At 32.5% G+C, this 14,529-nt stretch overlaps 2 protein-coding genes, 1 long non-coding RNA gene and 1 pseudogene across 6 annotated transcripts; 2 read left to right on the forward strand and 2 right to left on the reverse strand.

The window, feature by feature from the left end:
* Nucleotides 1-1,282: 1,282 nt before the first annotated feature.
* LOC137000867 (protein FAM200B-like) lies at nt 1,283-4,747 on the forward strand. Its single transcript, XM_067358446.1, has 3 exons — nt 1,283-2,556; nt 2,638-2,724; nt 2,801-4,747. The coding sequence occupies exons 1-3, from the start codon at nt 2,427-2,429 to the stop codon at nt 4,045-4,047; spliced, it is 1,464 nt and encodes a 487-aa protein (XP_067214547.1). The 5' UTR covers nt 1,283-2,426; the 3' UTR covers nt 4,048-4,747.
* Nucleotides 4,748-5,602: 855 nt separating this feature from the next.
* Nucleotides 5,603-6,905, reverse strand: LOC137000868 (uncharacterized). The gene is made up of 3 exons (XR_010891037.1): nt 6,777-6,905; nt 5,868-6,001; nt 5,603-5,792 (listed from the first exon to the last, which is right to left on the reverse strand). It is a non-coding gene; the product is annotated as an uncharacterized lncRNA (long non-coding RNA).
* Nucleotides 6,906-8,028: 1,123 nt separating this feature from the next.
* LOC105673246 (uncharacterized) lies at nt 8,029-10,545 on the forward strand. 4 transcript variants are annotated; one of them, XR_010891035.1, is made up of 6 exons: nt 8,029-8,171; nt 8,262-8,424; nt 8,646-8,807; nt 8,918-9,176; nt 9,342-9,507; nt 9,803-10,545. XR_010891035.1 is itself a non-coding variant. In XM_067358447.1 (4 exons), exons 1-4 carry the CDS (start codon nt 8,265-8,267, stop codon nt 9,385-9,387), a joined length of 627 nt encoding a protein of 208 aa, XP_067214548.1. In that variant the 5' UTR covers nt 8,178-8,264; the 3' UTR covers nt 9,388-10,545. The 4 variants fall into 4 exon arrangements, 1 of the variants encoding a protein (XP_067214548.1); XR_010891036.1 differs by lacking the exon at nt 8,029-8,171 and having other exon boundaries at nt 8,178-8,424; nt 9,803-9,956; nt 10,142-10,545; XR_010891034.1 differs by lacking the exon at nt 8,029-8,171 and having other exon boundaries at nt 8,178-8,424.
* LOC105673177 (putative nuclease HARBI1) lies at nt 10,472-12,831 on the reverse strand (annotated as a pseudogene).
* Between the last annotated feature and the right edge of the window lie 1,698 nt (nt 12,832-14,529).

Consider the following 14,529-nt stretch of genomic DNA (forward strand, 5'->3'; position numbering starts at 1 on the left):
GAACCAAAAAGTCGTGAACATAGCACGGAAGAGACCCAAAAGATCGTGGACATTACCTACGGGATTCGTGGACATTGGCTACGTAGTTCAATGTGCACGTTTTGTGCACATAGAGGCGCTAGCCCACAGAAACACGAAAAATGCGGGCATGTCCACTCTCAGTCTTCTCTCTGATGTGCACATTGATGTATATTATATATGTATATTATACATCAATGTGCACATTACTCTGTATTATCGATCCTTCGTGGACATAGCACGGAACGAAACCAAAAATTGTGCACATGACTACGTAGTTCCAATGTCCACATTTTAGGTCCACAGGTGGCGTATTAGGTCTATATAGTTGGCCCCCCCCCCTCTAACGCAAATCGTAAAAACATTTATATATTCGGATTGTACATTGTTTGTACATGAATGTACTATGATTTTTATCGTTTGTACATTTTTCGTTAATTTAAAAAAAAATTACAAAGTTTTCGTAACTGTGCCAATGATAGTTAGCCCCCCCTATGTCGCAATTACATCACGTAAACTATAACTTATGAATTTATCGTGCTTAATCGTTTGTACGTCGTTTGTACATTATTAATAATTGGTTAAATTTATAATTCCAACATTTGTTTTTGTTTAAAACGCAAGATAAATAATTTTTATTTGAATATGGCGGGTACGGAGTACGGAGCGGGTGCGCATGCGTGTGCGTGCGTATGCGCGCCTGTGCGTGCATATGCGTGTATGTGCATGCGTGTGTGTGCTGCATGTATCGTGTAGGTGTGTATGCGAGTGAGTGGTGGGTGTGTACGTGCGTGTGTATACACAACAACACAGCATATACCCACACATACGCACACACCCACTCACACACACAGCATCACATTAGACGGCATTATATCACGGCTATGTCATCACAGCATAGCAAAAGTTAAAAGTTAAAGACTTTTAAAATATCTCTAGACAAAAAACTATTAATTTTTAAGCTTTGTTCCCATTGAGACTTTCGATCAGTATCAATATTATCGAGTATAGAAAATCAGAAAAACTGTCAAAATTTCTTAAAATCTCCTAACATTGAAGAAATTGTATATAATAATATTAATAATCAAATAAGTGATCAAAAATTAAGTGAAGAGAAAGAAAATGTAAAGAAAAGATGTAGTTATTATTACAAATCTGAACCAGATATTCGTCATCGTAACAATCGTATTAAAGATATTAAAAAATTAATGCTTTTAAAAAATGGTTATAACGTCAATCAACCGATTTTAATTGATAAACAACCCTATTTTGCAAGAAATACTTGTCCATTTGATTCTATAATACAAATATTATTCACAGCGGTTATGGATAAATCACAATATTTTACATCAATAGAATCAAATGCCAACAAGACAATGTAATTTATTCTTAATTTTATTAAAAGGGGATCATGTGCGAATATTTACCGATTGTTTAGTACGTGTACCAAGTACTAAATCAGCTTCTTTGATTGGTGTAGATTTTACACTAAACGATTTATACCTATCGAAGAAGCAGATTTAGTATTTGGTACGCGTACTAAACAATCGGTGTAAACTAAGCCATAGATGACTACATATATGACTACTGTGAACCTTAAAAGAGTGGAGATGAACAAAACATTGTGAAAAAAACATAGAGCAGCATTGACGAGAGATGTCTACATTTGTCGCAACGACAAAGATTTTGATTGGCTAGCGATAATTATTTGTTTCGTAAAGCACGAACTAAAAACAGTGTGAGGAAATCTATCTTTTCAAAATTGATTCAAATAATTTTTAATCATAATTAAAAGATTTCTATAAAAGGACCCCGCACAAACATTATGAATAGGCTTACCATCCGTCCTGATTTAGCAGGACATGTCCTGATTTTGATGATTTTGAAAGCGTCCTGATTTATTTTTTAAAATAGGTGAAATGTCCTGATTTATCGCCGATAGGCAAACTTACGTTTTGTCTGCTATGCTTTATGGGCAGGTGAGTGTGTTCAGAGAGAGAAAAACCAAAGCGCCAAATAAGTTCTTCAAGATCTTTAATGTTTTTGCAATTTACGGTCAGAACGAATGCATTAATGAAATTGTGCGACTTTGCCAAAATCACTTTTCTTGAAAACACCATGCTTATCAATTCGAAACACGCGCGTGATGCGCGGCGCGTTCTCCGCATTAATTGTTTGCGACTCTTGCGAGTTGCGGATTTGATTCGTGTCGTACTTTGTTACATAACCTTGCCTGTTGTCCCAGTGCATGTCCCTGTCGGTGTCAATAAACCAACTAAACATCACATGGTTGACGGCACATTAAATACACAATAAAAAAAAAATCCATGCAGTCCGTCATCCGCGAAATTAAAATATATATTTTTTCGTTGGTTCGTGAAAAGTTTAGAAAAAACTGACAAATCGAGATGCCGCCAAAAAGAAAATGTCATTTCACCGACGACTTACGCCGGAAGTACCCTTGTTTCGGTAAAAGTCGAAGTGAGTTTGAAGCAAAATGTCAAATTTGTGATTCATATGTTTCAATAGCGAATAGTGGTTGGTATTTATTAATTCTATGTATAACTATATTATTTTAACCAGACATAATTAATAATTGAACAATACACTGAATTTAAGAGAATTTCCTCGCGATACTCAACTTTTTCCTCTGGGAGAGAAAAAACATGCGTTGCACCGACACACGGATCAGCTCTATATTGTCAGGTGCACATCGCATGAATTACGTCGCTTTGTTACTAATATAATAGCTTCCTGTTCATTATTTTTCGTTCGTTTTTAGGATCAACCGATCTGGAAAAGCACATTAATACACCGAAGCATGCTAGGAACATTCGAGATGCATCAACATCTAAATCAATGACAAACTTTGTTGTGCATAAATCGACACCCCTTGCTTTAAAAATATCAGCAGCAGAAGGAACGTTAGCATTTCATATCATGAAACATCATAACAGCTTTAAATCAATGGACTGCACTTCAACTCTCTTGCGTACCCTTTTCGACGACTCTGATATTGCCAAAAAAATATCGTGCGCCCGTACAAAAACTGAAGCAATTATAAACGGTGTATTATCACCCCACTGTATACTCATGGTTTCTAATGACCTTAAGAATATTTCATTTGTGAGTATAAGTACGGACAGCAGTAATCACGGCAATAAAAAATTATTCCCTATTGTTGTCCAGTACTTTGATCATATTCAGGGAGGAATTCAAGTACGTATGTTAGACTTGCAAGAAATCAACAACGAAACAGCTGAGACAGTCACAAGTTTGATCGAAGGTGTTATCACAAAACACAATTTAAATAAAAAAATTATTGCATTTTCTGGCGATAATACAAATACCAACTTTGGTGGTTTGAATCGTAAGGGTGAACAGAATATTTTTCATTTACTAAAAAATCGTGTAAATTCTGAACTCGTCGGAATTGGTTGTTCGGCGCATATTCTCCATAATGCGATTCATCACGGTCTCGATCAATTTGGCCTGTTCGATATTGATGTCCTGGTTCTCAAGATCTTCAATTTTTTTTCAATTTACACGGTCAGAACAAATGAATTAAAAGAATTCTGCGACTTTGTCGAAGTCACTTATCGTAATCTATTATACCACAGCAAGACGCGATGGCTGAGCCTGCTGCCTGCTGTTCATCGAATTTTGCAAATGTTTCCGGCCTTAAAACCCTATTTTTTATCCCAAAACAAATCGCTAAAAATACTCGAAGCTTTCTTTCTCGATGACTTCAGCGAATGCTATCTGTACTTTATACATTCTATAATGTCACTTTTCTATGAAAAAATTAAGGACATTGAGAAAGAAAACAACAGCATATTGGAAATAATGGCTATTATTGGAGACACTGTTGAATCATTACGCGAAAGGATAGATTCCAAATTTCTGCCATTGAGCATCAAGCTTGTATTTTCGAAATTAAAAAAAGATGGGAAAGGCAGTAGCTGTGACAATTTTGCAGCAAGGGCACTGTCAGTATACGAAGTAACGGAAGAGTATTTGCGAAAGTAGAGTGAGTTGTTTTCCAAGTTTGAGGTAAATACATTTAATTTTTTCAAAATTTCTTCTTTCTGAATTTTTTTATTGGTTACAAAATTGTATAATTTTTATGCTTTAGGTGTTCAAATGGTTGAATTTCAAACAGAAAGTTGTGCTGGATTATAAATATGTAGAAGAAACCATCATATTTCTGGCGTCCAAAAATATCGTTCTTGACGATTCAAAAACTTTCAATCAATTCGTAAATCTTAAGAAATTTTTGAATCAAAGAGAGAACGATGAAGAATTCTTTAAACAATGCTGTAATTCGAAGATATGCAACTTTTTCTGTGCAAACTCTAACACTGAATCGTATTCAGAAATATTAAAAATTGCACAGTATTTTTTCGCGATACCAGGCCATAACGCGAATTGTGAACGGATATTTTCACTTATTAATACTCAATGGAGCGATGAGCGTAATCGACTGTCAGTAGAAACTGTACGACATATTGTTACTGTTCAGTTTAATCTTAAAAACTTGTCCTGTGCAGATATCTATAAATATTTGTTACGACCGGAAAATATAGAAATACTACGAAAAATCAGTAGCTCCGAAAAGTACCAAAGTACTAGCAACAATAATAAAATGTAATGTCTTAAAACGTGTATTGTTTATTGTCTTAGTATTCAACTCAAGCCGCTTGAGTTAAGTTAAGTAAGGTTAGGTTAGCATTTTGTAGGTGTCCTGATTTTTCATGCAGGTCATATGGTAACCCTAATTATGAAAAGTGATTAAATTCGCCGAAATTGCAGTATCATTTATTGATGCTGATCGAAAGTCTCAATGGAAACAAAGCTTAAAAATTAATAGTTTTTCGTCTAGAGATATTTTAAAAGTCTTTAACTTTTAACTTTTGCTATGCTGTGATGACATAGCCGTGATATAATGCCGTCTAATGTGATGCTGTGTGTGTGAGTAGATGTGTGCGTATGTGTGGGTATATGCTGTGTTGTGTATATACACACGCGCGTACACACCCACCACTCACTCGCATACACACCTACACGATACATGCAGCACACACACGCACGCACATACACGCATATGCACGCACAGGCGCGCATACGCACGCACACGCATGCGCACCCGCTCCGTACTCCGTACCCGCCATATTCAAATAAAAATTATTTATCTTGCGTTTTAAACAAAAACAAATGTTGGAATTATAAATTTAACCGATTATTAATAATGTACAAACGACATACAAACGATTAAGCACGATAAATTCATAAGTTATAGTTTACGTGACGTAATTGCAACATAGGGGGGGCTAACTATCATTGGCACAGTTACGAAAACTTTGTAATTTTTTTTTAAATTAACGAAAAATGTACAAACAATAAAAATCATAGTACATTCATGTACAAACAATGTACAATCCGAATATATAAATGTTTTTACGATTTGCGTTAGGGGGGGGGGGGCCAACTATATAGACCTTGGCGTATTGCTTTGGCGGATCACGTAAAACCTGGCCGTGGCGTCTCTCAGGCTTCTCTCTGAGAAAACTAACGTACAATAGAGTGATTTACATGTTTACAATTTATTTAAAATTGAAGAGACTGGAAAGTGCCAAAAAAACAGAAGCGCAAGTGCTGGGTGCGACCGATATTTCAGCTGGAAAGAAGACGATTGCAAGGAGCAAGTGACAACTTGGTACTAGAAATGCAATTGAATGATTCAGACAAGTATTTCAATTACTTTAGAATGTCACCTGAAACATTTCAAAGACTATTAGTATTGGTTGGACCAGGTATTACAAAACAAGAGTGTATTAGGGAACCAATACCTCCTTGTACTCGATTGGAAGTCACTTTACGCTATTTAGCATACTTCCTCATCGAATGTTACAAAACATTTATGTTTTATTAATTCGTTCATGTCGTCCGACATTATCCACCCGCAATAGCCACATTTCATTCGCTGTAAAATAAGATACATTTATTAATAATTTATATTTATAACAGCTTGCATATATCAAATAGCATTTAATATAAAATATTATTCTTGAAAAATAACAAGCTGATAGAGCCGGAGCTAGTTATAATTGCTCAAATTTCCTTTTATTATAACATTACATACGTTTCGGCCTAAAGGACGTGGCCATCTTCAGTGTAACAAATTAAAAAATTGTCGTTAGTTGTACAATGTTGACAAGATAGTCAGAATAATTTAGGTAACGCATCCTTTTTTTTGACATGTATAGTACATTTTTTTCATAAATTTATGAGAAGCCATGGATCATCTTAGGAGGTCCGATAGAAATAAGTATCAAGTAAATAAAATAACGTGCGTCGACGGCAGTAAGCCAGGCTTGACTGAACTAGTTAAGCCTGGCTTACTGCCGTCGACGCACGTTATTTTATTTACTTGATACTTATTTCTATCGGACCTCCTAAGATGATCCATGGCTTCTCATAAATTTATGAAAAAAATGTACTATACATGTCAAAAAAAAGGATGCGTTACCTAAATTATTCTGACTATCTTGTCAACATTGTACAACTAACGACAATTTTTTAATTTGTTACACTGAAGATGGCCACGTCCTTTAGGCCGAAACGTATGTAATGTTATAATAAAAGGAAATTTGAGCAATAACTAGCTCCGGCTCTATTAGCTTGTTATTTTTCAAGAATATTATTTTAATAAGAAAAAGAGCTATATATTTATATTGTATTTATAAAATATTATTTACTGCAGAATATACAGAAGTCATCGTGAACACTGACAACAAAACCTAAAATTTACGCGTCAAACGCCGTAAGTGAGGAAACATTCATACATGAAATATCTAAAATACAGACAGACGCAAACCCTAATAACTTTTGCGGACTTCCGGTGCGGATTACGGATTACGGGTTCTATATGACGCCGGCCTTAGGCTGTATCCCCATGGAGAAAGAAATAGCGGAACGGAACAGTAACGGAACAGTAGAAGAAAAGAGATATGATGAATATATCTCTTTTCAACTACTGTTCCGTTACTGTTCCGTTCCGCTATTTCTTTCTCCATGGGGATACAGCTTTATACGTACAACAAGAGGTTTATTCTCACTGAACTTGTTACAACGGGTGTTTACGATAATTCAAGTTCGAGTTAGTTTCACTAGGACCGACAATGAGATATACATAACCATCTAGAACCTTTATGATTCATGACAACTCGACGCTGTCTTGTATTGCTTGAGTTAAATTCATTGAATTTGTTGAGTTTAATAAATATAATTATATACATATATATATAATTATATCTATTAAAGAGGTATACCAACATACATACCAACATTATTTGTTTCTTTCATAGACTGATTTGACATTTTTTTATTACAATAAAATTTGCTCTATAAACTCAACAAATTCAATTAATTTAACTCAAGCAATACAAGACAGCGTCGAGTTGTCATAAATCATAAAGATTCTAGATGGTTATGTCTATCTCATTTTTCGGTCCTAGTGAAACTAACTCGAACTTGAATTATCGTAAACACCCTATGAGTACGCGCCAAGAGAAAGAATTGAATATTTGTAGATGAACATAGGATACGTAGTGTATATTAGAAGTGTAACTAAACGTGTATATCTAAAAATGTAGAGAGAGTGCGTGAAGTGCAACATAAATCTAGGGAATATTCCTATACTAGAGCAGGGCTCGGAATTATTTAATCCACGGATTAAAGCCTTGTGTCCACGATGCTAGAACTCAATCCGAGATCTCGGTCCGAGTCCTCGAACAATAATATTTATACTTGGCTGAATATAGTTAGCGTTGTAATCGAGTTACGATTCTTTACGATGATTTTCTGATCTATGTTATAGAAAACTCATATCTTCAAACAACCACCAAGGGTGCGTTCCACATAACGCTCGCAACGCTCAGATTGCTTTTTGTGCCGTTCCACTTAAAGCCCCTTACACAATGCCAGGCAACAGGCAATAGGAATAGAGAATAATGTAAGAAAGAAAAAGAGAGAAATAGCTTTTCTCTCTTTCTCTTGTATGTTATTTCCTGTTCTTATTGCCTGTTGCCTGGCATTGTGTAAGGGGCTTTACGCTCGCAACGTTCAACAGACGTTGTTGCGAGCAACTTCAGGTGATTGAAATAAACGCTCACAACGTCCGCGCTAAAGAGATGGGTCGACGTGAGCGTTAAACCCATAAGGCATTGCTTCGCGTATTGTAGGTTATGTGTCTTCAACCAATTTATATCACTATAGTGCAATTAAGATTAATGACAGAAGAATTCTTTCTTAATAAAATGGAAAAAGTTACATTGTACGACAAAGATAATGATAAGGTGTATGATATAATGTTATCTCCAGAAGATGCACGCCGTGTTGCTGTAGGTAAGATAAAAAAATATTAATTTTAATAATTGTTACGATTCAATAACCTTGCAAACTATATTACAAAGTCTTCTTTAAAGTAAATTGTGTTACTTTAAAAAAAGTTTATTTATAATTAATAATTATATAGTTTTGTTTTAATAATTATATAATTTATTAGTTCATCAATAGTTTCATTAATTTAATTTTTGATAAATCATATTCTTTCTAATATTATGTAGATATCACCTTTGCAACAAGTATTTTAAATGCATCAATTATGGGAAAAAATATAACTGAGAAAAATGAAATTACATCAGAAGACTTAAATGAAAATACGCAGTCTGACGCAATGTCAGAAGCCTCCGATGTACATATTCAATCAACAGACATCTCTGAAGAAAGTAAGTTAATATTGTCTTTAATATTCGTATTTTTTATTTTAATATTGTATGATTTCTACTTTTATCAATTGTTTTTGAGAATGTGTTTAGTTATATGTTATATTTTATAGGTTCTTTATATCGTTGGCCAGAAGCATCTGTTCTTCTTTTATTGCGAACATATGAGGAGATGGAAGAAAAATTGAATACTGGAAAATTATCGCATAAGAAATGTTGGGAACTAATTGCTCAAATATTGAAAAAAAATGGATGTAATGTAACAGGGCCACAATGTGCCTCAAAGTTGAGAAGTTTAAAGAAAACATATAAATCGATTAAAGACATAATTCCAAATCTGGGAATAATCGACGAACATGGCAGCATTTTGAAGTATAATTTTTTATTAACATCTAATTTTTTATTGACATTGCTCTTCTATATAACCTATTTTAAATGGAAAAATTTCAATTTTATCCAAGTATATGAAATTATAAATAGTGGATGAAGTAAGTTTTTTGACAAATATGCATAACTTGTATACTTATTGTTTTATAGGTCATGGATAATATGTTTTCAAAAAAAGCCTGGTGCAAACCTGTAGCACTTGCTTCGTCAACTGGTCAATCAATTAAAAATATAAACACAGAAGAATATTTTCCAACTTGCTCTAAGTTTTCCAATGATTCTTGTTCTGAGAAGGAAAATGATTTGTCTGAGAAGAGTATATTAAATTTTAATTATTGAAAACATTTTATATGAAAGCATAGGGCGCGTTTTTATTTGCTAGATTGGTTGTACGCTAGTAAAATAATAGAAATGCATACAACATTTTTAGTAATTTACTGGCTTATACAATCAATCTAGCAAGTAAAAATGCACCCTGTGCCGCTAATTTTATTTTATAATAATATTAATTTTATATATATATTATATATTTAATAAATTTTATATTATTATAATATATATATATATATATAATTAATTTTATATATATAATAAACTTCATTTATTTTTAGGTCTGAAAATCACGAAGACATCAACAGTAACAAAACTTCTTCAAGAAAGATTGGTACAAAAAGAAGAACATGAACGTAAAAAACAGAAACGTCACGACGAGAGAATGCTTATAGAAATGAAACTAGTTGACGCTCTTACACAATTTTTAAATAAGTAATTAATATTTACTTAATTATTTACTTTTTTAATGTTTATTTATTTCAAAATATTTTCATTGCTATATTATTTTTATTTTATTAATTAAAAGTGATAAACATTAATATTATTTTTATATTTTAAAAGACTGAATATTTCTGGTCATTTGCGTAAAGGATTCTTTTAATACTGTTTAATTTTAGTGTACATCTTGGGGTCGATTCATGCAATGTAATAAAAATTACAGAAGTGAGCAAAAGTGAGTAAAGTAGTTACTAAAGTATTTATGATTTTATGGGTTAATAAGCAATAAATTTGCTCACTTTTGTAATTTTCATTGCATGACAGAAGCACTTCTAAACTTTGTAGCTCTGTTTATTTCTATTATAAAATTTTAAAAGTAAAAAAGGCACAGTGATATTTTTGTTAACTATGCTGTGAAAGATTTTCATCTCAGTTACTTACCATAAATTTCTTATGTTCATGTTAATTAGTAATAAGATACGAGTGAGCACAATGATATAGACAATATGTAGTTGTACTATATTCTTTATTACATTACATTCAAAAGATACAAGTTACAAATATATATATTGTTACATATAAATATATTATCATTTCATTTTGTATTTATTTTTAAAGTTTAATTACATTCTCTTTGTAACATATTCATAATCATGTTTCATTTATAAATTTCATTATTACCATTATTTGCTTGTCTTTGATTAATATGGTGATCTTGCATTGGATTATCTGTAGCTGATATTGGTATTATTATGAGTTCATCTCTATTTAGTATACAAACATTATGAATGACACAGCATGCTACTATATATTCAGCCATGAGATCAACTCTGGTCATAGGCAAGCAATGCATCAAACTTCTTAATCGTCCTTTTAATAAAGCAAAACACCTTTTAACTACTACTCGTGCAGAGGATTGACAAAAGTTATAATACTTTTGTGCAGTACTCAAATGTCCGTTATTTTTAAACGGTACTAGCAAATGCTCATGTAATACATAAGCAGAATCTCCTACTAAGTGACTATCAAATGGAAACTTTTGTCATCATTGAGATATGTTGCCACTTCTGATTGCTTAAATATTCTTTGGTCGTGAACAGAACCAGGGTGACCCACATAACAGTGAGTGATGAATGCTCTATGGTCGCATACAACCTACAATAAAAAAAGAAATTGAAAATAAATAGCTGCATTTAACAAACCGTTAATTTTAAACATGTTTACACATGTTTACAACAGAGTTTACACTAACGTTTTCCGTGCTGAGATTAGATTATTTTTCTAGATCTAAAAAAATAATCTATAATCTTAGTTCAGAAAACTTCCAACAACAATTACAAAATAAATATTCTGCTAATGCCCAGTTTCACCAACGTAGATTAACTTTAATCTTAGTTCAACTTACTCTTCATAAATGTTGCTAATAATAATATAACACAAAAATAACTAAAATTGCTATAAATAGTTTAATGATTTTAAATACCTGAAGCTGGATAGAGTGATATCTCTTTCGATTCACATAATCTGCTGCGTTTTCTTTCGGTGCATCTATTTTAATGTGCGTACCGTCTATAGCACCAATTATATTTGGGAATCTACTGCTTTCTTTAAATTTATTTATAATTGTTTGCGCTTGTTCACCTGATGGCCAAGTTATAAATTGATGAGCTACTTTAAATAATGCTTGCGTTAGGGGCTGAGCACAATGAAAAGCACAGGCAATAGGAACAGGGAATAATATAGGAAAGAAAGAGAGAGAAAAAGCTTTTTTCTCTTTCTCTTCTATGTTATTTCCTGTTCCTATTGCCTGTGCTTTTCATTGTGCTCAGCCCCTTACTCTTCTAACGGCTCTCAAACCTGTAGCTCTTCCTACATCAAATCGATCACAGATAGATCTGCAAATACATATATAAATATTTATATATTGTAATAAAAATAATTATAAATAAATTTAAGTAATTACATACTAGACATTTAAAAACATAATAAAAAAACATAAGTAATAAAAGCAATAATTGTACCGATAAGAATCCATTGTAGAGATTTTCCATAAAGCAATCAAGAATTGTTTACGAGGTGGAATTGTTCCGTAGCCTTTTGTCTTCCGAATAAGATCATCAGAAATTATATCTAAGATGTATTCAAATGTTGCTCGTTTCAATCTAAAAATAAATTAAATATTATTTAATAGTATCATTAGATAAATAATAATATGAAATTAAATAATATAAAATCATCAAATATTCACAATTGAAATTATTTATTAATAAGAATATAACAGATAAACTCTGTCAAGATCAGCATATAATTACTAAGAAAATAAAAGATATCTAACCTGAAATGACTTTTAAAATCGTCATCCGTATAGAGTTCAATGACAAACTCTACATTTTTCATGCGAGCACGTAACTTGCGTTTCTATTTTTTTTTTAACAATTCCCATTCTTCATCAGAACTTGAATCACTTTCTGTTTTAATTTCTTGTAACATTAATACCGCACTACTAATTGCTATATTTTCCGCCATGTTTTATCATTAACAACGCTTTTAAGATCCACAGGCCCGTTCCACTTGTCTGCTATGATCACGCTAGTGGAACGAGTGATTGCGGCGTTGAGAACGTGAGCGTTGCGAGCGTTATGTGGAACGCACCCCAAGTTGGTTTATAGATATCATCAAGTGATGCACCGCTTGATTTCGAATCTTTTATTTTATTTAGATGGTCCAGATATTGTAATCTTAAATTATTAATTTTTTTTTTTGCAATTTCAGTTGTTAGTGGTTGTCCTGTTAATTCTTTGTACTGATTATAGATTATCTGTAAAGCTTGATCTCGTTTCATACGATTATGATAATCAACACTTTTTGTAACATATAAACGAGGATGTTGTTGATATAACATTAATAAAATTTTAACATTTTCCTTATTATCCATTTTTTATTATAAAAGAAGTTTTTTCTGAAAATCAATTTTATATATTATTATACTGTTCTTGAAAAATAATATGTATATATAAGTTATAATATATTTTTAATGTCTAATTTAATCTGCATTAAAACTAATAATAACTACTTATGTAAATCTTATTAATTATTAATCTTATTAATATTTAATAATTTATATTTAATAATTTATATTTAATCTTATTAATATTTAATCTTATTAATTTATTTTATTTAAGAATTGTATTTTTCTTATTTTTTCAATTCTATAATTACTTACTAAAATATTATTTATATTGTTCACAGTATCTCGTATCACTATAAGTATCTTATATTTTGTCTTGACAGATAGTAAAAGAAACTAGTAAAATCTAACAACTCGCAATAACTCGTACCGAAAAATGGGACGCAACGCATTTTTTCGTTCGAGCTTCTTATTCGAGTTTTGCATCCAAGTTCAGTGTGTACATGATCCGAGTTCTAGTAACTTTCCCTCGGTCCGAGATCTCGGACCGAGTTCTAGCATCGTGGACACAAGGCTTAAGGCCAGGCCAATGAGGTAAGTCTGACGTCCGACGCAGCACGAAACCGCGCGAAATAATGGTTTTCGATCCGTGTATATTTAAAAAATTGTTCCTGATCGTATATCTTTCAGCATATCTATCAGCATATCTATCAGCATATCTTTCATTAAAGAAAAGAAATGACCAGTTTTGTGTCTTTTTCGATTCAGTGGCCGAACAGCGTATCTCCGTGGTTTTCTTTTATTTTTTTTTTAATTTCTTAATAATACACATGCTGCATAGGCACTTGATAACAAAAGTGCCATTCCAAACATTAAAGTTTTTTGCCGCTGACGATTCATTTTAACATTCACTATAATTTGCAACACCGAGATCTATTAGGCTGGCGTCACATAGAACCCGTAATCCGTAATCCGCACCGGAAGTCCGCAAAAGTTACTAGGGATTGCGTCCGTAACGTTACGTATGTTTTTTCTCCTTGTGTCCCATGGAGCCGTAAATACACACGTAACGGTATTACTATTTTTTATTTAACAAATTATAATTGTTTATTTGTATTTTATTCATAAGAAAACTACAGAATATATTATAATTTTAACAAAAATTTTAATTAAATCGTCAAATTTAGTTAAATAAATAAAATTAAAAAAAGCATTACTAGTAATAAATAGTAACTTTTAGTAACTTTTACGGAAATTTCATGGAATTACGGCTCCATGGGACACAAGGAGATAAAACACACGTAACGTTACGGACGCAATCCCTAGTAACTTTTGCGGACTTTCGGTGCGGATTACGGATTACGGGTTCTATGTGACGCCGGCCTTACAATTTGTGGTTAGGTTAGGTTAGGTTTTGTTACATTTGCACATGCGTAGTCCGAATTTCCAGGGAAGCATAAACGAGTCCTTAAGATTAAGTTAAGACTAAGACTAAGATTAAGATTAAGACCGAAGCATAAACCAGCCATGAGTCTAAAGTCCTAGTTTAGGCGAGAGGGGATGGTAATTCAAAGGTCTGTTTTTTATAGCTGAACTGGCTGCACTAGTTCAGAGTTTATCTTTCTCCTTCCAATGTGGAGGGAAAAAGATAAACTCTGA

The sequence above is a fragment of the Linepithema humile genome, chromosome 6, assembly GCF_040581485.1.
Source record: "Linepithema humile isolate Giens D197 chromosome 6, Lhum_UNIL_v1.0, whole genome shotgun sequence".
Classification (NCBI taxonomy): domain Eukaryota; kingdom Metazoa; phylum Arthropoda; class Insecta; order Hymenoptera; family Formicidae; genus Linepithema; species Linepithema humile.

Excerpts from the sequence above, each read along its gene's own strand:
- LOC137000867 (XM_067358446.1), top strand. The coding sequence starts at position 2,427 with ATGCCGCCAAAAAGAAAATGTCATTTCACCGACGACTTACGCCGGAAG. Across the intron at positions 2,557-2,637 it reads TGTTTCAATAGCGAATAGTG|AGAATTTCCTCGCGATACTC; the intron begins GTTGGTATTTAT and ends ACTGAATTTAAG. Across the intron at positions 2,725-2,800 it reads GATCAGCTCTATATTGTCAG|GATCAACCGATCTGGAAAAG; the intron begins GTGCACATCGCA and ends GTTCGTTTTTAG.
- LOC105673246 (XM_067358447.1), top strand. The coding sequence starts at position 8,265 with ATGTGTCTTCAACCAATTTATATCACTATAGTGCAATTAAGATTAATG. Across the intron at positions 8,425-8,645 it reads TGCACGCCGTGTTGCTGTAG|ATATCACCTTTGCAACAAGT; the intron begins GTAAGATAAAAA and ends AATATTATGTAG. Across the intron at positions 9,177-9,341 it reads GAACATGGCAGCATTTTGAA|GTCATGGATAATATGTTTTC; the intron begins GTATAATTTTTT and ends ATTGTTTTATAG.